The sequence below is a fragment of the Pinus tabuliformis genome, chromosome J (assembly GCF_031772625.1).
Source record: "Pinus tabuliformis cultivar Carrire ecotype Pingquan chromosome J, CPIR1, whole genome shotgun sequence".
NCBI lineage: Eukaryota > Viridiplantae > Streptophyta > Pinopsida > Pinales > Pinaceae > Pinus > Pinus tabuliformis.
The window spans coordinates 231486153-231509372 of record NC_142295.1 but is presented as its reverse complement, the minus strand read 5'-3'; the positions used below and the strand labels follow the sequence as shown (position 1 = coordinate 231509372).

At 34.4% G+C, this 23220-nt stretch overlaps 1 protein-coding gene across 1 annotated transcript; it reads left to right on the top strand.

Moving 5' to 3' along the window:
- The first annotated feature begins 17252 nt into the window (after positions 1-17252).
- On the top strand, positions 17253-18680 carry LOC149226581 (uncharacterized). The gene is made up of 4 exons (XM_089375322.1): positions 17253-17579; positions 17694-17989; positions 18120-18260; positions 18396-18680. Exons 1-4 carry the CDS (start codon positions 17494-17496, stop codon positions 18524-18526), a joined length of 654 nt encoding a protein of 217 aa, XP_089231448.1. The 5' UTR covers positions 17253-17493; the 3' UTR covers positions 18527-18680.
- The last annotated feature ends 4540 nt before the right edge of the window (positions 18681-23220 follow it).

Sequence of the window (23220 nt, the reverse complement as noted above, 5' to 3'; positions counted from 1 at the left end):
CCCAGGAAGTTGGTTGCCCAACTAACCCCAACGGGCCCCACAAACGCTTGGTGTTACATCTCCTGGGGTTATGGTTTTGGTTCTTTATGGTTTTCTCATGTTTTTCAATAATAAATAGGCTCTTGAACCTCATTGTAACACAGTTCAGAGGCATGTATCCACCACATCTCTTCTCAGAGATAAGCTACCATCGCCCGAGCTAATCTTATTTCCATTCTATTTGTAACCATATTTCAGTATTTGATATTAATGAAATCAAGTTCTATTTATGTTTCATCTTTGTATTTATGGTTATATCTGTAATTTGTTGTGTTCCTGTTTAATTTCAGATCAACTTAAAACAACTATAGATGCAAACATTATAGAAATAGTTATATTAGATGGCATAATTGTTGCTATAGTAACAATTGCACTGATAAAAGGTGGGGCACTTAGTTGGACACCTTACTTTGAAGAAATTATAGGGACTATGGAGAATGTAGTTGTAGCAACTATAGATGCAACCAATATAGGTGTAACTACATTAGTTTCATTTCTAGTTTCCGCAATAATGGATGCATTGATAGGAGGGGTATGATGAAAAATGGTGCAAGTAGATGTGATGGTGGTGGAAGGGTGTAAAGAAAAAGATACTAGGAAGTGGAGGTGATACATTGAATGATATGGGGAAACACCATAGAGGAGGAACTAGGAATGCCAAGGGCTTAGGGTGCACAACAAATAGTTGAATTTGGCATATGATGTGGACTCAATGGAATAGATGAAAGATGGAATTGGGTGGATATATAAGATAAATGGAATAGGAACAACGACACTTGCATAAACATTTGTAATATGTTTGATTAGTACAAAAACATCAAATTGAACTGAACTAAGATAATGAATTTCACATTAAAAGTAGATATAATTTAACATATGTTACTTGGGTGGGAGGTGATTTGCTAGTCTCAAGTGGAGATGGTTGCTCAAAATAATTAGTAGACACCAATGGAAATGCTACAACATTAAGATTGATTTCTCCTAAATAACTTAGACATTTGCAAAACATTAAATTGTTAAATCTTGTTAAGTTATCATTAAAATAGAAAAGCATAAAGTCATTTAAATAATTGTGTCTAAGATGCTATAATATCAAATGCTAGAGCCATGGACACATTGAGAATGGGAGAACTAGCATCTTCCCACCTTGATGGCAGTGTATCCTCTAGTAATATCTATACATGTAAAACAAAACAAAAAAAAGTAAATAAATAGTACTTTAAAGGTATGCTTATCAAATGTTTTTCAATTATACAATTAAATATATGACCAATGATTTAGAATCAATTAAAAATTGTACTAACCTAATTTATATATCTCTCATAGATAGGATCCTCCACTGAGCCATAGCAGGTATGACTACAATGAAAGCATATATGTGGTGCCACTAAACTTGAACCAAACATATTAGCTTGGCTACACAGATTCAATGTTTTATCATCAGTGTGGCCTCACGACCCTACACCTAGAGGTCTAAGACACTCCTTTAATGGATATTATCTGGAGGTTGCTACAAATGTACTATGTTTCACTAAAATACTTGTGATGTGTTATCACGATGCTAGTTTCATCAAGGCAATCCAAATTTTAGATGCTATTGGGAAGTGTTATCAGGAAATCTAGTGTCCACTCAGAGCTGCTAATCCCACTAAGACTGGTAGCTATCTTAGAAACAAACAAACTAAAACTACTTTTGCTTTCCTTTATGAGAAGTAGATAAGAGGGTAACAAAGGACACCAACCTCAGTCTTGCACTTAGTTCCTTGCTTGGTTCCTCTCCCTTCTGACAGATCCTCGCCGCTTTGCCTTCGTCTACCCAGCTTCAAAGAGCACCTGTGTAATCAAAGCAGCGTAATACTATCGAAGAACAGAGATCTACAATCAAAAACAATATAGGACCATATATATATTGACCACACAAATGCATATATCATCAAACATACAAGAATGTGGAGGAAAACTTGAATAGCTTTATTAATATCAAGAATAGCAAAGAGGATTACAACCAATTGTTCTGACCTAGCGTCATCCTCCTAGCATGAAATCCCTTCTTCACGTCATGAAAAGATTAGATCACCCAACACTATGATCTTCCACCAAGAAACCAACAGCACTTCCTTACAAGATACAAAATTCCAGCCACTGGATCTTTGGGATGAGGGATTCATATATAGATGATTGCAGGGGGATGAGTCAGCTTCTGGGATTTTGATTAGTGTCCTCTCTCTGATAGTTCTTGATTCCACTTGGAGATTGATGATCTCCTACTCATCCCTGGGCGAATTCAGAGAGGCAAGTGTCATAGGAGAAGTTTCTAGAAGATTCTATGATCATCCACCTCGCAAATTGTCTCTGCCATTTGTCCACTCTCACCCATCACACCATACAGAAGTGCTTTTCAGTATGCATCACACCCTTTACACTGGGCAGGTGGGATGCATCGCACCCTTGACACTGAGCAACCTATATGGTCCAGTTTTGACCAGTTCTGAGTAGTTTCCTATGGAGAACTTCTGGGAGATGATGTAATCAGCTGACCTTGTTCTTTTAGGGTATGGAACAACACTTTTAGGGACTTATGAGCCCTTGGTTTATGGACATGTATGATTGGGGTTGCAGTGCCCAAAAATGTCTATAACAGTTGCCCCCTAAAGCATGAGGTCATTAATCTTTTGATGTCGGGTGAAATGCTTTATCATGAGGATACAAAGTTTTTTTGAGTTGGAAGGCGACCTGTAATAAGATACAATATAGTACATTATCTTCATAATATTTTTTATGATCTAGCTGAGGCGGACATTCCCATGCTCAGCTTTATAAACTCATTGTACATAAGACAAACAACCGTCTGTGCGGCAGACTGATGATTCTGATAGAGTCATCATCCTTTGATTCGGATGATCATCTGTGCAGTAGCAATGTACATTTGATGTCTTTATTTTCCTAAATATATCGTAGCCCAGATGGATGAAACTATATCCGGGGTCTTCAAACTCGTCGAATCTTCACTCGGAGTACAAGTCAATCCATGTGAAAGATGTTCTGGAGTCGAACATGGAAAGACATCGCCTGATTACCAGCCAATGATGTAAGCTGTTAACAAGCACGAGAGGAATCACCGATAATGATGATGACGCTCAAGGTACTACAGTACAATTCGCGTGGTGTGAAAAAGGACTTGGTGTCAAACACCACACAAAATGTTTCGGTCAAAGGCCATTGATGTAAACCTGTCACCGGAAGTGAGAAACTTTCCATTCAAGCATGCAAGATTCAAAGTACTGAAAGGGTTGTTCCTAAGTCGACTTCTTGGATAATGAGCTAATGTCGACAAGAAGTGACCCGTCGTAGGAAGGCCTTAATGAATCCTACATCTACTACATGGAACGGAGTAAATGATTTTTGGAGGTGAAAACGATATGATGATACAGGGTTCAGGGTGGCGGTCATGAAAGAATGGAGCGTGAATGTATTGCAGTGGATGAGACACAGGTGAATTCTCTGAGCGACTTCTCTTGAACATACCGGCGACACTGACATGGATTGGTAGCATTAACCCCAAATATGGATGGTGTGATGGACCAATGGTGATATGACCAGTGAACAGAATAACCCAACCCGACTCGGACATGGAGTGAAAGTGTCATGTTCAAGAGCAACTTGCTACCAATAAAGTTTCTTCAAGTTTTCTTCCCAATTTTTCCCCAGTCATTGCTGACTAGTACCTCTTTATTTTTGTCAAGCTTGAGGAGGATAACATATGCTTGTTCTATAATTTTCCCTTCGGGCAAACCCGTCACTATGTTTTAACGAGCCTAGTGATAATGAAACTCGTTCTTGTCTGTATGGACAAGTTTGTCACTATTCGGTTTTAACGAGTTTAACGACAAAGATAACTCAGTCCTTTTCAATTTTAGAGAGTCTGAAGGGGATGTAAAGGAAACTCCAATAATCCTTTTTCTTCATATAATCCCTTAAGTCCAAAAAAGTATAAAATAATATGAAAGGGATGAATTTTTGGTAATTTTAACAAGCCGAACAAAACAAGCGCTCGATATTTTTGTGTAATAATCCCTTAGGTCCAAAAAGATTGAAATCTAGAGGAGGGATAGCACTTCCGGTAGCTTTAACGAGCTGGAGAGGCCAATTGCTCGACAATCTTTTCATATTTTATGAGTCAGATGAAAAGAGCTTAAAGGAGACTCGTTTTTTGAGGAACGGGTGATGATTTCAGGTAGCCGCTAATTCCAGGTAAGGTTTGGAATTTTCCAATCACAGCAGTGTCACAAGGATGGCTAACAGGATCACTCTTCGCAGTTGTTCCTCAAAAGGGGTAAACAATCAAATGGAGGTGAATGATCGGCTAAAACAAAGTGGAGGTGATGGTAAGAACACGACCAGGGCTCAAAAGCTGATGATAATGCATTCACAATGGTTATTTATCGGAAATTGGTTCATTTTTTAATGAGCTTAAACTCTGGGGGAACGTTTGCTCATTACTAAGGTTTAATTTTTAACGAGCTTGAACTTCGCATAAAAACTGCTCATGCCAGTCGTATAATAAGGATGTCTCATCGATAGGTTCAATTTTTAGGGAGCTTGCACCATTCGAAACTTTGCTCCGGATCCTTTCATTATGAAAGCTAGGAATGACCAATCCTACGAGTTTAAAGGGTTGAGAAACTACAAACTAAGAAAATAAATGGTCGCTCTTCGCTTGCATGCAAAAAGGTTTGCATGCCCCCAGGCATAGCGAATTAGAGTTTCCAGGTTACCATATGAAATCTCTCCATCCACGTTGCAGACAAAATGCTTCCTTGGCGATGTCTACCGAAATAGACAAAGGTGAGTGGCGCGGTCGCCTCCACTCACATAACTTTGACGAGGGAATCTTATTCCAGTCTAATCCCATTTTCCTAAACGGACGAGTGTGTCAGACTAGTCATATATCCTCCGCGGAAACCTACCCTATACCCATGGTTTTCCTGCCACAACAGACCAAGGTGCATGCCCCCTAGGTTTCAGTCATGTCCTCCCATATCACTCGCGCTCTTCAAGTGGACGGACTGGAGATTGATGAGACATTCCTTGTGTGAAAAGACCATTTAGGGATGGCATTTGACTATTAGCTATGTCTGAGCCGGGGAACGAAAGCTGGTCTATGAGCTTGAGCACTCAGCCTTCATGCGGAAAACACATTACTCTAAAGAGTGAGGAGACAACGTCTCCCATGCTATAAATATAGTTGTGCCCAAGGAGTAGATTATAATCTATAGGTCCTTGGACTACCATTACGTTCATGCAAACGGTTTTCCTTCTCAACGTTATGGGCACATTGGGAAGGATCCCTAACGGTCGACTGGTTCCTTTGTCGAAGCCTGTCAGATTTCTCATTTTAGGCAGAAGCGGTGGCGAACCAATCACTTCCCAAGCAGTTGAGGAAAGGATACTCACAAAAGCCCCTTCATCTATGATGGTACCGACCATGATCATTTTGTAAACTTGTACAATGATTAGGAATGGTACATTAGCCGGTACACAGGGTCTGCCTAGTAGATTCCAATTGAAGGAAACGACTAGGTTGCATGGAGGTGGGACCGAATAGACGGCCGGATATGACTCTAATGAACTTCCTTCCTATGGTAAAGGAACAGGTAGATTGCCCCCATGTTCATCAGAGTCCGTGTTTATGAAAAGAACTTAAACAGTGTCATTCTCATTCTCTTCAGTGATTGTGTCATCTGAAGATGGACCTTCAGAAGACAAGACCAGGTCGACTGCTACCTCAACCTTTTGACTTTCATCTAGTATGGATTTAGCGGGTTTATCTTCAATAACAGATGCTTCGACCGACCACAATGGCGTGTCGGTCGGATTTTCAACTAGTGACGGACTCGGCAAGAGTTTCTTATATCCAGGAGGAAACCATAGCGGTGAAGCCGGACGGTTATCCAAAACTCTTTTAGCTTCATCTAGGAAGGGACAACAGTGGACGACGTGATCGCCTTCACATATTTTACAAGGAAATTTACATTTCCTTTTCTATCCAAACGCTTCGCTTTCACTAGTTGATGGTGTACTTTCAACATGATCTTTAGAGGTTGATGACACCGGATTGTGCAAATGAGGAGACCAGTCCCTTATGATCCGAGGGATGCAAGGACAATCTCGATGATAGTGGTCTCCTTTGAAAATGACACATGGAGATTCAGGCTTGGATGGTGCAGTGTGTGGATTTTCACTAGACGATGCCTGGTTACCCCTTTTCGCCTTTGGTTCCTTCTTCTTCTTCTCTTTCTTCTCCTTCCCTTTCTTCTCCTTCTTAGTTACTTGATTTTTGGCTTTACCAGCTTCATCAAGCGAAGAGGAAGGAGAAGAGGGAAAATCGAATGAAGTAGAAGCTTGGGGGGTAACTTTAGTATCATCTATTTGCCGACTCGATTGTTCAGGAATTACAGTGTTTTGAACGATGGAGGTCGAGAAGAGCCATATTGGAAAGCCAATAGTAAATCCTGGAAGTGACAATGTGGCCATATGAGGTGCACCAACATCTCCCCAAGAGGAGAAAGGACTAGGATTCCCTCCAAGGGGAAATCCTTGGTTGGTGGACTCCATTTTTCTTAACCTAAGACCAACGCAGGAATGGTGATATTATTTCGATTAAAATAAATTTTAGACGCTTTGACACAACTTGTTTTTTCAATTTTTAAGAGTCGAGAAAAAACAAAAGATGACTCTGGTCGCCTTCGATTTTTAATGAGCCTGAAGTGACAAGTGCTTAGATGGACCTTTTCCCTTAAGGAGTCTGAAAAGGAACGAAAGAGACTACTCTGGAAATCTAGACAGAGGGATTACCAAACCAATCGCAAAACTGCAGAATACTTTTTACGGTATGGCAGTCAATCTTCCTAAATGTTGTGTTCAGTGCATTGCGATCGATATGGCGGCAAACACGGCTTCCTATGGATAAAGGATATAGCCTATTGTGGTCTCCCAATATATACTCGATGGTACATGGGAGCACAAGTCCGTACTGGCACTTGTCGTCTCAAAGAGGAGGAATCACCCAATCAACAGTGAAAGCGACAGTTACCAGGCTTTACAACGCTGGAATATGTCTCTAGCCTAGACTTCTAGATGTTGTGTGTTAGGTTCCAAAGAGTTTTTAGGTTCATTAAATTTATTTTATAGTTGATCTTTCTTAAGAAATTTGCCTTTCAAGTTCACCGCGTGATGTAGATATGTAATTCCTAAAATGCAATCTAAGATGATAAACAGTCGTTTAATCTTCTTTTTGCAATGAAAATCCTAGCTACTAAAGAAAGAGAGATGATATTCTTTCAACATAGAGCAGAGAGCACACACTAGATGCACTGTCCTAAATCAAACCAACAAGCAGTCTAAATGCAAATGCACATGCATGTATTTGTTTTAAGCTTTCTTAATGTGTGAATGACAAGAAGAATGCTAAGTACAAATCTAAATTATCTTTTCAAAGTGACAGTACTAACAAATTTCTCTTCAAAAACGAAAGGAAGATAATGACGACACTTTGCTATTTTGAATTGAAAATTGCTTTCAACACTTGAAAAACTACTAATTCAAATCAAATACAAGAGTAACCATATAAACAATCGTCAAGAACAATAGAATTCTTTTCTTTGACTGAAAACGACACTTGCGACACTTTCAAATCAAAAGATGACAGTTTGATTATGCTACTTCTTTGTAAAAGAGAACTGAAAATGGCACACAATATATAAAAAAATTCACAGTTCTTTGCACAATGGAGGCAAAATGATGGAAAGGAAGGAAGTTTCCATAGTGGTATATTGATCACAGATAGCAAAACTCCTGAATAAAGCTAAAGAGAGTGAACACAGAAACCAAAATCTAAGAGCAGAAGAGGTCTTGTCTGATCAGCGCACCTGTAACACAGGGAAAGTGCGATGTAGCACACCTACTGCACACGGGAGGTGCGATGCATCTAGATTCCCAAGAGGAGAAGGTGCGATGGTCCAGGGACGAGACTTCAACTGGGTTCTGGGTCACAGTTTGCAGCTCAGTTCAGGGATTTAGGCTGAGCAAGTGATGTTCAGTAAATATAAATCACAGGGGTTGATCTAATGAGGTTACTAGAGCCACCACTAGGGCAATTAGAAGGTTTGCAAATTGATTGTTCAGTTTATAAACAAAACCCGGAGATAGACTGAAGCAACATTGATCTACTTTGCACTTGCATAGCAAATGAAGTTCGAAGGCTAGCTGGCTTAACTTCAGGCTCTGTCTGTAAGTTTATAAAATAAACAAATATAGACAAACAAACAATCTATTCGCTCCCCAGCAGAGTCGCCATTATGTTATCGGGAAATCTAGTGTCCACTCGGAGCTGCTAGTCCCACTAAGATTGGTAGCTATCTTAGAAACAAACAAACCAAAACTACTTTCGCTTTCCTTTATGAGAAGTAGATAAGAGGGGAACAAAGGACACCAACCTCAGTCTTGCGCTTAGTTCCTTGCTTGGTTCCTCTCCCTTCTAACAGATCCTCGCAGCTTTGCCTTCATCTACCCAGCTTCAAAAAGCACCTGTGTAATCAAAGCAGCATAATACTATCGAAGAAAAGAGATCTACAATCACAAACAATATAGGACCAGATATATATTGACCATACAAATGCATATATCATCAAACATACAAGAATGTGGAGGAAAACTTGAATAAATTTATTAATATCAAGAATAGCAAAGAGGATTACAACCAATTGTTCTGACCCATCATCATCCTCCTAGCATGAAAGCCCTTCTTCACCTCATGAAAAGCTTAGATCACCCAACACTATGATGTTCCACCAAGAAACCAACAGCACTTCCTTACAAGATACAAAATTCCAGCCTCTGGATCTCTGGGATGAGGGATCCATATATAGATGATTACAAGGCGGTGAGTCAGCTTCTGGGATTTTGATTAGTGTCTTCTCTCTGATAGTTCTTGATTCCACTTGGAGATTGATGATCTCCTACTCATCCCTGGGCGAATTTAGAGAAGCAAGTGTCATAGGAGAAGTTTCTAGAAGATTCTATGATCATCCATCTCGCAAACTGTCTCTGCCATTTGTCCACTCTCACCCATCGCACCCTACAAAAGGGCTTTTCAGTATGCATCACACCCTTTACACTAGGCAGGTGGGATGCATCGCACCCTCAACACTGAGCAACCTGTATGGTCCAGTTTTGACCAGTTCTGAGCAGTTTCCTGTGGAGAACTTCTGGGAGATGATGTAATCAGCTGACCTTGTTCTTTTAGGGTATGGAACAACACTTTTAGGGACTTAGGAGCCCTTTTTTTATGGACATGTATGATTGGGGTTGCAGTGCCCAAAAATGTCTATAACAGGAGGGGGTTAAAATATACTTAGGATCAAGTGGCCCTTTCATTGGATTAAGCTTGGGATTTGGTCAATCAAAAATAGAGTCAAGACCAACCCCTTGAAACATAATAATGTTAGAATAGTTCCCATGGGTACCAATTATGAACTCAACTCATAATTTACAAACAAAATATATTGACACCTCCCTTATATCACAAGGAGGTTTATCAAAATCCGTAAAACAACTACTCATCCAATTAATTTTTCATAGATCAAATGTGCACAAATCCATGCAAAGACACCTCTTCCTTGGATCAAGAAGTTGGTTGGATCTAGGATTAATAAATAACTCCATAATAATTTGTTTGATGATATCCAAATATCTAACTTACTCTTTATTAATACGACTAGAGTAAAATTCTCTCATCTTGGCTTTATATTCACTTATACTTGTAAAATAACTATGGGCATAGTCAATCTAGATAATAATGCTCTCAATGAATGTGACTAATGGATCTCGAGATGGATTCTTAATGCTCCTAAACTTTTCAATCAATAATTTTTTTATTTAAGTCTTTCATCATTTACATTTGTGAATTGAGATTTTTTTCTTAAATTAATGTTTTCTTATAACTTTATTACAAAATTCATTTCTTAATTTAATTTTAGATTTTCAACAATAAACAAAGTTATTGATCAAACAAGAACTGTAAGCTCAAAATGAGAACTCTAGCCAAAAAACTCCCCAAAAAAATGAAAAAAAAAAAAGTCCGAAAATGAAAATTGTTGATGTTGCATCAACACTTTTCTTTTTCAGGGTAAATTTTCAATAATTTCTAAAAATGGTAGTAAAATCCAATAAAAACCATTTTTTTGTGAAAAACACCCTAAAAGAAAAAGTGTTGATGTTGGAATAACATCTTTTTTTTCGGAGTAAATTTTCAACATTTTTTAGCAATGGAGTTAAAGATAAAATATCATGACTCTTAAAAACCTTAAAATTCCAACAATTTCCAGGCATGGCATTAAAGATAACATACCACATCTCTAAACAGTCTTAAAATTCCAATAATTTTTAGCCACTGTGTTAAAGATAAAATACCTATAATTGTTTTCAACCATAGCATTAAAGATAAAATATGATGACTAAAAAAAACCTTAAAATTTTGATAATTTTTCAACCATATAATTAAAACCACAGATCATGACTACATAAAGCCTTAAGTTTTCAACATATTTTAACCATGGCATTATGGAAAAATTATATGACTAAAAAAACTTTAAAAATGAACACCTCAGTGAAAGAGTCATTATACCAAGAGTAATTTCTTTTTTTAATGCTAAAAGTATAGCTATTTTAAAATCTTTGGCTAAGACAACTTAACACATTGCAATTAAAAATCTACCATCAAATTGATACACAGTGTAGGTGAACTCATCTCAATGCAATGAAGACTTAAAAATCAACCATGAAATTGACACATTGTGGAGGCAGAGTTGATCCGTTATAATGAAAACTTTAAAATCAACTATAAAACTGACACATAATGGGGTCGGGTTGCTAGTCGAAAATCGACATGGAACCTATAGAAAAAAACAAAACAAAACAAAAACAAAAACAAAAACAAAACAAAACAATAAATAAATAAATAAGAAAAATACAAAACAAAAATTAAAACTAAAAAAAGTTAATAATTAAAAATTAAAAAAATAATCACAAATAAATAAAAATATATATTAAAACATAGAAAAAAAAAAAAAAAACAAAACAAAACAAAAACAAAAACAAAACAAAAAAAATCAAATCTAAAAGAATATTTTAAAAAAAGACAAAAATAAATCAAACATAAAAAATTAAAAATAAATAAATTATAGAAGAAAAAAATAAAATATAAAATATATATATATATATATATATATATATATATATATATATATATATATGACAAAAAATAAAAAAATTAAAATATGTGTGTGTGTGTGTGTGTATGTGTGTGTGATGATGATGATGATGATTAACGTCCACTAAGACCGATATGGTCTATCGGACCTTAAGAAAGAAACAATTAATTGGGATTATTTAAAATTTTATTTTTGTGATAAAAAAGGAGGGAAAGAAGCGTTTTGAGGTCACTATAGTTTTGTTGACTGAACAAGTTGAGGAGGTTGGTCATGAGGAATGTTTTTTAGAAATGAGAGCAGATGTGAATAAGGTCCAGACAATCCAATAGAAAGTGTTTTTCATCTTTGACTCTCTTAGTATTGTAAAGGAGGCATATTCTCTCGTCCCAAGGTATCTTGGGAATAGACCAATGTCTAGTTTCACTCCTGCGATCATGAGAATTAGTTCTAATCATCGTAATATTCATTCCCTTCTTACCACTAATTAAGACATAAAGGTAATTTTGGTTAGAAAGCATGGGGTTGATAACCTCCTTATAGTATCTTAACTTTATTTTCCCCTCTAACTCCTTATCACTCCACAACTTATCCTTAAATTTGGAAGTAATGACATTTTTAATATTATCCTTATTCCCCAAGATGATCTCCTCCTTTATCTTCCAATGATCGAGCTAGGACTTGGCACCATTATGCCACCCTCGCCTGATTCAAAGGTGGTTTTGACTAGAGTTAGAAGCAATTTTTGGGAGTCTCTTGGCTTCCATGTTGTACAACTTCCTCTTATACATCAAATACCTAAACATAGTCATGCATTCAATGCGGGAAAGGCTAGCCTCAATTAAGAGAATAGGGTAGGGAGTATTACCTTTAATCTTGAGGTTGTAGGTTATGAATTTCTTTTGGATCATTTCAATATTTCTCCATGAATCTCTAGATAGACTGCAACCCCACACCTCACATCCATATAAAATAACAGGGGTGACGAGAGTCTCAAACAAGAACTTTTTTTTACTCCAAACCCAAAGATCAGTCATCTTACAATTGTTTTCAAGCTCATAGTAAGCTTTCCAACCTCCTATAATCATTTTCTCAATGCTATAGTTCCAGTTGAGTTGATGATGGATGTCAATACCTAAATATTTGTAAGAAGAAACATTCTCTAAGTAATTGTTATCATAAATGAAATTATCATAAGCAATCTTTTTGGATTTAATAATCATAACTTTAGTCTTGTCAGTATTAACAGTCATACCCATCTTGGAATAGTAATCATGGAGGGTGTTAAGCTGCTTATTGAGATTATCGGGACTCCTAGAAAGAAGAACGATATCATCAACATAAAGGAGAAGAGTAATGACCATGTCAATGAGCTTGGGTCCTTCACAACCAACATCTTCTAAGCATTCCTCAAGCTTGTCAATGTAAAGGCTAAAAAGGGTAGGGGATAGGGGACACCCTTGCTTAACATCAATGTTGCATTTAATATCAGTAGACCAACCCTCGGTGGTCTTAAGCTTGGAAATAACATTCTTGTATAATCTAATAAAATTGACCCTTAACTCGGGAGGAACCATTATCTCCTCAAGCCTTTTCCATAACTTCTCTCGAGGAACCATGTCGAAAGATTTTCTAAATTCAACAAAATAGTAGAAGAGATCATTCTTACTATTATGACAATCCTCGGCAATGGTCCTAAGAGTGACATGGTGGTCGATCATAAAGTGATGCCTTCTAACACCAGCTTGCCCAGCGGCTCTTTTACCATGAATTTCAAGCCAAGTGTTAATCTTCTTTTCCAGAATGAACCCATACAGCTTGGCTAAAATGTGGCTAATCATGATAGTCCTATAGTTAAAGGGAAAGTTTTTATTCCCACTTTTAAATATAGGCACCAGAAGGCTTTGCATCCGCAGCTTAGGGAAGCCTTGTTTAACAGCCAAGTTGAGGAGATTATGCAAGTGCGAGGTGAGGATGCACCTCCCAATTTTGGGAATTTCAACTTGGTACCCTTCAATATCCTCAGCTTTCTCGTTATCAAGCTTCTTAATCCCAGATTCCATGTCCTCAGAATAAAAGGTATCTCCCTCGATATGAGTGCTTTTGATGTAGCTCATGGTGTCTAAGGAGTCATAGAGATTCCTAAGATAGACATCCCATTCCTTTATGGGGATCGGTTTATTTTCTTTCGATCTACGGACAAGAATGTTCCTCCAAAACTTTCTAGGATCAACTTTAGAAAGGTTAAGGAGGTGATCTAGCCTTTTGTTTATATACTCTTTTTTATTCCTTTTGATAAGAGCTTTGTACACCTTGGTTTTTTCATCCTTAATAGTTTCATTGTGAGCATCTCTAATCGCTTTCCTGACAGATATACAATCATTGTCCTAGCACCAGTTGGAAGTCCTATTGTTCTTATTATATGATACATTGTTAGAGAAGTTATTAAGCGTAGTGGAGCAAATAGTAGTAAAGTTGCAATATATGTGATCAATGTTGTCATTATATATATATATATATATATATATATATATATATATATATATATAAACAAGAACATATTTCCATAAAAACATAATTGAAGAAAAAAAAATTTAATACCAAAAATACAAAACAATAAATAAAAAAATAAAACCAAATTAAATAATTAAAAAAAATAGTTAAATAACAATAATAATAATAATAAATTAAAAAGTATATCATTAAAGTAAAAAATAATATTTAAAAATAATAATAATAAAATTAAAATTAAAACAGTGAAAAAATTAAAATTAAAATAAATAAACAAATGCACTCCTTATTCGCCTTGGTTGTGGCCCCTCGGGCAGTGGCCTTGGCAAATTTTAATTTTGTTTTATATATATATATATATATATATTTATATATTAAATTTTGATTTATTTGAATATACAAGTAGGACTACATGCAAATAGATTCTAAACACCAAAACTTTAGAGGCCGCGATTATATATATATATATTATACAATTTGTTTTTTTTTATTGTTTAGTAAGGTGGGTGGTAATTTAAAAACAAAAACTTAAATTATGTTTTTCTATATATACATATATAAAATTGGTATAATTTTGTTTTTTTCTTTTCTAATATGATGTTTGATTTTTTATTTACTTATTATTTTTATTTTAGATTTGAGAACAATAAAATAAAAATTTCATTATAAAAAAAATATTGCAAACAAAAATAAAAAAACATAAATTTAGAAAACCCTTAAAAAAAAGCATGAGAAGAATAAAATAATTTGAAAAAATAATTAAATAATCAACCTTTTATAAATAAATAAATAGTTTTTCTATCTTAATAAGAACTCGATTCATTACAGGTTTGATTGATAACTATGTTAATACTCAATCTACCATTAAAAAAATAACAAAAATTGAAATTTATATTATTTCATTACAAACAAATTCTAAAATTAACTGACCTCTCAAGAAAAATATTCAAAGAATCCTTGAAAACAACTTGTGAGTCGTAAATAACCAAATAATCTCTACAACTTTTGCTTAAAGATCTTGAAAGAGGAAGCGTCTTCTGCCTCCGTAGACAGATGGAAAACGGTACAAGTCCGATAAACAATGAAACCACCGGCCTGTTTTCTGAATGCACTAATACGCTTTAGTTTTCAAAAATACTTCCACATTAACCCATTCCGAAGCCACGTCAAAAACATGACATGGTCATTGTGAAAAGGACTTAGTATTCCATCTACTTGCTAAAATGGCATATATTTTACGAAGAGGTGTATTAAATTTAAAAAATAAAAATGATATTTTTTAAAATAATATTCATATTTAAATTTAAGTTTTTGTGATTTATATTTAGAATATTTGAAATTAATTTTGGAAGAAATCATATTGATAGATTAAGATCAAGGTTTTTCAAACCAATCAATGTGATTTATTATCAAATAATATTTATTTTACTAAAATGTTATTTTAAAATAGAATTTTAAAAAAATAATTTAATTCCTAATTATTAGATTGATGGTAAAGATTTAATTTACTTATAATATTTTATGATATTATTCATAGTATATATAAATCAAAATTTGAGATTTCTATGAAAAATAATTGTGTTCATTTTGTGTTTTTAACTAAATTTATTAATTGTCCACAGGGTCTTGGATAGACAGTGATTGGGTGCTCTGTTAAAGCATGATAAAGATGTAATCTTGCCAAGTGCCAAGCTTACAAAAAAAAACTAAATTCATTAACTAAAAAAATATTTTATGAAAAAGTGTTATATAAAACAAGTGTTCATGGCAGCGAATAGAATCTTATAGTCTTGCTTTGGGAGGAACTCATAAATTGAGATGTGAACTGGATAAAAGGATTAATTAATTGCTTCCTCAGGCACATGGACTTGCATAAATTTAGGTGGGTAGTAATCATTAGTAAACCTACACATAGCTTCTATTACATAAATGATGAGGAAAACATAAATAATGGTGAGAAGTAAATTATATCATTAAATATATTTATTTACATCTTTTTCTAGTTAAGCATTATAAGTTGCATTGGTAAGACATGGTATTGATCCATATATTGTAAGATAGTCTATTTACATATTAAGAATTTTGTTACATATTTTCTTTATATATATATGCAATTAGTAATGTGAAAAAAAAAAAAATTAAATTATAATTTTTTAAATTTTTTGATTTTTTAAATTTTAGAAATGTGATATATTTTATTAAAAAAGTGTTTTAATGTTTATTATAAAGTGATTTTGAAATTTATTAAAGAATAATGTGTATTGGTATAAAATAACTTAATTTATATAACTAAGTCAATAATATAACTTTTAACACCAAAATAATTTGAAATTATAAAAATAAAAAATAATTAAAATTAAAAAATCATAAATAAAAAATAAAAATAACCTCATGTTTATGAAACGATTTAATATAGTAAAATAACATATTTATTTTTATATTAAAATTTTACAATATTTAAAATGAATCTTACTTGTTTTATATATACCTTTACTTGGTTTTATATATACCTTTAAAATGTATAATAAATTTTTTATTCAAAACATAAATTAAGATGAAGTTGGGAAGTTTTAATTATATCTTAATTTTTAAATTAAAATTCAATATTTTAGTGTTTTTCCGAGATTTATTTTATGCATATTGCAAATCTAACCACTCAAGAGATATGGAGTAAAATTGACTTAGCGAACTGACCCCATACCTGTGGATAAGAGAATCTACCATTTAGATTAATTCCCATATTTTTCATGAGTGTTTTCACAACTCTGAAGGATGTATTCCCAAAGCGATATATTTGCAGCATGACATAAATAATTAAATTAGGTTCATATGCTTAATAAATGAGTTGTCTTTTGAAATTTTTTAGAAGTCTTTTTTAGGGTTTATTTTTTTAATTTAGCAGGTATTTATTAAAATCACAAATTTAATAGTTGATTCATGTACAATATAAATTTTCTGAAAAAATTTTAAAATGATTTTTAAAGTGTTAAATTTATATACAATCAAAAACCCAATTTAAATAATACAAATTAAAATTTCACTTCAAATTTTTACACAAATTCCTACACTTACACAAATTCCTACAGTCAAACAAAAATTACACTAAAACAACTCCGTTAATAAATCTCTAAAGGAAACCATCTGAACAAGCGAATGCGAAATGTTGTTGTATCTCTAAAATGAGTTTAGAAGCTAAGCATGCCTTGATACAGCTTTACAAAATAATATAATCTCTAAGCGACATAACTTCAGTGTTCTTTACTTCACGTAGGGAAATTTAGCTGAGCGGTACTCGAGACTGGTCCCCCGACTATTACAGCAAATCCAGCTCGCTTATTCTCTACAGTCATCTGACGGCTACGGTACGTTAGCTCTCCTCACTGCTATTTAACCGACGGCCTTCGCCTGTAAAATCCACACTGTCGAGTATCCATTATTAGCAGTACAGTTTTTGCTGTTAAGCTAAGGAGAAGAGCAGGATAGCGGCGATGGAAGTAGAAGGCGGAGAACAACAGAGCCGGGATTATGAAGATCATGCCCCCGCCCCTCTTTTGGATTCGCTAGAATTGAAGTTGTGGTCGTTCTACAGAGCCGCCATAGCTGAGTTCGTTGCTACGCTGCTTTTCCTCTACATAACACTCACAACTGTTGTTGAAAACAAAGCAACTAAAAGTAGATGTGGCGGAGTGGGGTTGTTGGGAGAAGCCTCGGCTTTCGGAGGAATGATGTACGTTCTCATATAGTGCATATCGAGAATTTCAGGTATATAAGAAGCCAAGCATATTTGGCAGCCCTGATCATAACCTGATTCCATATTTCATGTAAATATACTGAGGGCTAGGCTGAATCACGTTAATCATCAATGCGTGTGTGCAGGGGGTCACGTCAACCCGGCAGTCACGTTTGCACTGTTTCTTGCCCGGAGGGTCTCTCTTCCTCGCGCCCTATTGTACATTGTAGCTCAATGCCTGGGTGCCCTATGCGGAACTGCCCTTGTGAAGGGCATTCAGGGGAGTTTATATGCCTCCAACGGAGGCGGATCCAACTCTGTATCTTCCGGTTATTCCAAGGGAACTGCCCTTCTTGCGGAGATAATTGGCACGTTCGTCTTGGTTTACACCGTCTTCTCTGCAGCACACCCCAAGCGCAAAGCCCGCCACTCCCACATCCCTGTACATAACACAAATCATACTCTGCCACCCTTCAAACTCTCTCTCTCTCTCTATATATATGAACCAATTGGTGTTATTAAATATTCATTCACTAATGGAAATTTACTAATACGAAAAGTGGTTGATGCAGGTTTTGTCTCCGATTCCAATTGGGTTAGCGGTATTCTTGGTCCATTTGGCAACCATTCCCATCACAGGCACAGGCATCAACCCTGCCAGGAGCTTTGGCCCCGCCGTGATATACGGCCATCAGAAATCATGGGACGACCTGGTAAGAATAATATCTATAATTACCTGTTAGAAAACATTTCATTTTACAAATCTAAATAACGTAAGGAGGAGATTTATATGGATAGAAATGGAATTTGATGGTGACTTATCGTTTAATGGATTGAATGTATGGCAGTGGATATTCTGGGTTGGTCCGCTGATTGGAGCTGCCGTTGCTGCGGTGTATCACCAGTACATTCTAAGGGCGGGTCGTTTGGCCTGAAAAACTCGGGATCGTCGCGTGGCCACTCAACCACTGAAATCTAGAATGCAAACTTCACAGGACCCCTCTTTATTATATCCCACATTGCAGTTCAATAAGTGGACGTTTACATTTTAAGGTCTACAGTGTGGAGCTTTAGCAAGAATATTAATAATAAATAATGCCATGAATATAGTGCTGGTATTGTTTACAACTCCCTCTCGCAAATCTCTGATCTCAAGTCGAACTGTTTCTTGTAAAATGAGTTTCATACCATGAACATAGTGTAAAATGAGTTTCATACCATGAACATAGTGTTTGCGTTGTTAATGGCTTCATTCCTTAATTAATTTCTTGTCAAATTAGTTAAGTCTAATCATTTGTTGTCAAATTAGTTTCAAACTATGAATATTGTGTGTTGGTGTTGTTTAAGGTTTAATTCTATAAATGTAATTGTGGATTAATACTTATTTTTATTACTCAGAAGGCACGGACGAGAGTTGCGCTGAGCATCCATCCAAATTAAACTGCGTGAACATACATAAAATTAAATGATCCTGTCACTATAAGTGTTAGGTAAACTTCTTAAAGCCTCCCCACCAGAGCAAAGATTCACTACTAAAATTCATGAAATCTATGTCCAAGTATTTAGATAACAAATGGAATTCCAAATAATTTTAATATGATAATTACACAATATTTGACAAGTATTTAAATAACAAATGGAATTCAAAATAATTTTAATATGATAATGGCACAATATAAGTTGGCATGTCTAAATCAACTTACCGATACACTTTTACTCTCAGCACTTTTTTTTTAACATTTAAGTATAAAATTTAATAAAAAATAATTTCCACACAAACTAATTAATCAACACCTTACTAAAATTAAAATATACTATTATTTATTAATAGTTATTAAAATATATTATTATTTAATAATGGTTTAGTCAATTTGTCTTCTTGCAGAGAAGGCCTAGGCCCTCTATAGCCTATTATGGGAGAAATGTTATCACGTAACATTACATTTAAAATCATAAAATAATATTTTAAATTAACAAATAGTAATAACAAAAAAAAATGTTGGCTATAACTAAAATACTTCAAGTTGCACCTTAATTTTACATAAATTTATATTGAGATATAAAATAATAAAAAGTCAAATATATATATATTATATATATTATATATATATCTCTTTAATATAGGAAAGAAATGTAGTTTATTCACTATTTGAAAAGATAAATACTTTTTAATATGAAGAAATAGTATTATTGATATTATATGATCTGTAATTCTATATTCCGTTTACATATGATATTTACAACAAGAATATATTATTAATAATAAAATATTATACTATTAACCATAACTAAAATATTTCAATATCTATATTAAATACTAGCACAATCACATTAATAAATATGGTTGATATACATGCATCAACTTAATATATGTTATATTATAAATCTAATATGCTAAATTAATGTATTAATATTAATATTACACAACAAAAAATAAAATTAATATTAATATTAACATTATTAATATATTAATATTATAAGTCTAGTATACTAAATTAATATATTAATATTAAATATTGTTATTAATATTGTTAATTATATTATTAATATAAAAATTGTTAATTATTTAAATAATAAATAATTTATTTAATTATTAAATACGTAATTTATTCATTATTAATAATTAAATATAAATAAGTCCACTTGGGGTAGCTCAAGTGGTGATGGCCGTGGAATGAAGTCTCACCCAACCGGAGATTCTTGGTTCAAATCTTGTGCTACCTTCCCCCCGTAGCGGGGTGAATAATGGACATGTAAAACTTGAAAATCAGAAAGTCCTACCAAGCTTACAAAAAAAAAATTAATTAAATATAAATAAATAATTTATTAATTATTAAAAATTAAACACTAAAATAATCATGGTTGACCATGATTGGCCATGGTTGGCTATGATTGACCATGGTTGACCATGATTGATATTATAAACCGAAGGGATTGTTATTATAAACCCAAGGGATTGGACCCTGGTTGACCATGGTTGACCATGATTGACGATGGTTCACGATGGTTGATTTTCATATTGAGACAATATGTGTTAGAATGTGACGTTGGACCAAGTTTGACCATGGTTGTCACAATGTGACATTGGACCATGAGACAATCTTTGACACAATGTCACCATGGTTATTGACCATGGCTGATTTTCATATTGAGACAATATTTGTCGAAATGCGACATTTGACCATGGTTGACGATGGTTGACCATGGTTGGCTATGATTGACCATGGTTGACCATGATAGATATTATAAACCAAAGGGAATAATAAACCCAAGGGATTGATATTATAAACCGAAGGGAATAATAAACCCAAGGGATTAATACTAAAACCCCAAGGGATTATGAACCCAAGCGAATAATATGAAACTTAATGGGCTAATATTATAAACCCAAGGTATAAAAACCCTAAGATAAATATTGTAAACACTAAACTAAACATGGTTGACCATGATTCACCATGGTTGCCTATGATTTACCATGGTTAACCATGATTGATATTATAAACCCAAGGGATTTTTATTATGAACCCAAGGGAATAATAAACCCAAGGAATTAATACTAAAACCCCAAGGGATTATGAACCCAAGGGAATATTATTAAACCCAAGGGACTAATATTATAAACCCATTATATAAACCCTAAGATAAATATTGTAAACAGTAAATTAAACATGGTTGACCACGGTTGATTTTCATAAAGAGAAAATCCTTGTCACAATGGGATGTTGGACCATAGTTGACCATGCTTAACCATGATTGATTTTCATATCAAGACAATTTTTGTCACAATGTGACGTTCGACCATGGTTGAGCATGATTGACCATGGATGACCATGTTTGACTTTATAAAACATGGTTGACCATGCTTGACCAAGGTTGACCATGATGGACCATCACTAACCATGATTATCATATTGAGACAATCATTGTCATAATGCGGCATTAGACCATGGTCGAGACAATGATTGATTTTCATATTGAAACAATCTTTGTCACAATGTGACGTTGCCCAATGGTTAACCCTGATTAGTCATGGTTGACCACAATTGATTTTATAAAACATGGTTGACCTTCATTGAATAATATTAAACCAAAGGGACTAATATTATAAAGCTAAGGTATATAAACCCTAAGATCAATATTATAAACACTAAAATAAACATGGTTGACCATGTTTGACCATGGTTGGCTATGATTGACCATGATTGATATTATAAACCCAAGGGATTAATACTAAAACCCCAAGCGATTATGAACCCGAGGGAATATTATTAAACCCAAGGGACTAATATTATAAACCCAAGGTATATAAACCCTAAGATAAATATTGTAAATACTAAAATAAACATGGTTGACCAAGGTTGATTTTCATATAGAGGCAATCAGGGTCATAATGTGACATTAGACCACAGTTGACCATGCTTAACCATGGTTGATTTTCATATTAAGACATTTTTTGTCACAATGCGACGTTCGACCATGGTTGAGCATGATTGACCATGGATGACCATGTTTGACTTTATAAAACATGCTTGACCATGCTTGACCAAGGTTGACCATGATTGACATCATTGACCATAATTATCATATTGAGGCAATCTTTGTCATAATGTGACATTGGACCATGGTTGAGACAATGATTGATTTTCATATTGAAACAATCATTGTCACAATGTGACGTTGGCCAATGGTTGACCACAATTGATTTTATAAAACATGGTTGACCTTCATTGAATAATATTAAACCAAAGGGACTAATATTATAAAGGCAATGTATATAAACCCTAAGATAAATATTATAAACACTAAAATAAACATGGTTGACCATGGTTGATTTTCATATTGAAACAATCCATGTCACAATGTGACGTTGTACCATGTTTTATTGTGCTTGACCATGATTGATTTTCAAATCGAGAAAATCTTTCTCACAATGTGACATTAGACCCTCGTTGACCATGGTTGTCCATGGTTCACGATGGTTGATTTTCATATTGAGACAATATTTGTCAGATTGCGACGTTGGACAAACATTGACCATGGATGTCACAATGTGACATTGGACCATCAAACAATCTTTGAAACAATGTCACCATGGTTATTGACCATGGTTAACCATTGTTGATTTTCATATTGAGACAATTTGTTAGGCCCCTATACTACTAGTGTAACCCCTTATTGTTATTAGTATAACCCACTTATTATATTGATGTACCCATGTAGTGCCCATATTGTTACTATTATGCCACATAGAAGCCCACCATTGTTACTGTTGTGCCCTACAATATTATTGTTATGTAGGCTTTGATTGTATTGGGACCACTTAGACTCCTATATATAGAAAGGAGGTATTTTCATTTGTATCATCCAAGAATTGTTCATTTATGTAATGTAAAGGAGGTTGCCCCCTCGAAGAGGCTGAATTCTAAGGCGTGGATCTCTCTTTTCTATCTTTTTGTGAGCTGGTTTCATAACATTTGGTATCAGAGCTTTGGATTCTAGGGTTTCGCTGCTCCAAACAGGTCATCGTGGCATTTTCGCTATAACTTTTTTTCTGTGACGTTTCAGAAGTCGCAAAAAAAACCCATTTGAGAAGAATAGGCGCTGAACCTTGGGTCAGAATTTCAGATCTTTTCGCGCGATATTTTCGGAGATATGATCTGTGGAAGTTGGTCT

What these genes read in the sequence shown, in the direction of transcription:
- LOC149226581 (XM_089375322.1), top strand. Translation starts at nt 17,494, where the DNA reads ATGTGGCGGAGTGGGGTTGTTGGGAGAAGCCTCGGCTTTCGGAGGAAT. An exon ending in GTGCATATCGAGAATTTCAG is followed by an intron (nt 17,580 to 17,693) that starts GTATATAAGAAG and finishes GCGTGTGTGCAG; the next exon opens with GGGGTCACGTCAACCCGGCA. An exon ending in AGAAATCATGGGACGACCTG is followed by an intron (nt 18,261 to 18,395) that starts GTAAGAATAATA and finishes AATGTATGGCAG; the next exon opens with TGGATATTCTGGGTTGGTCC.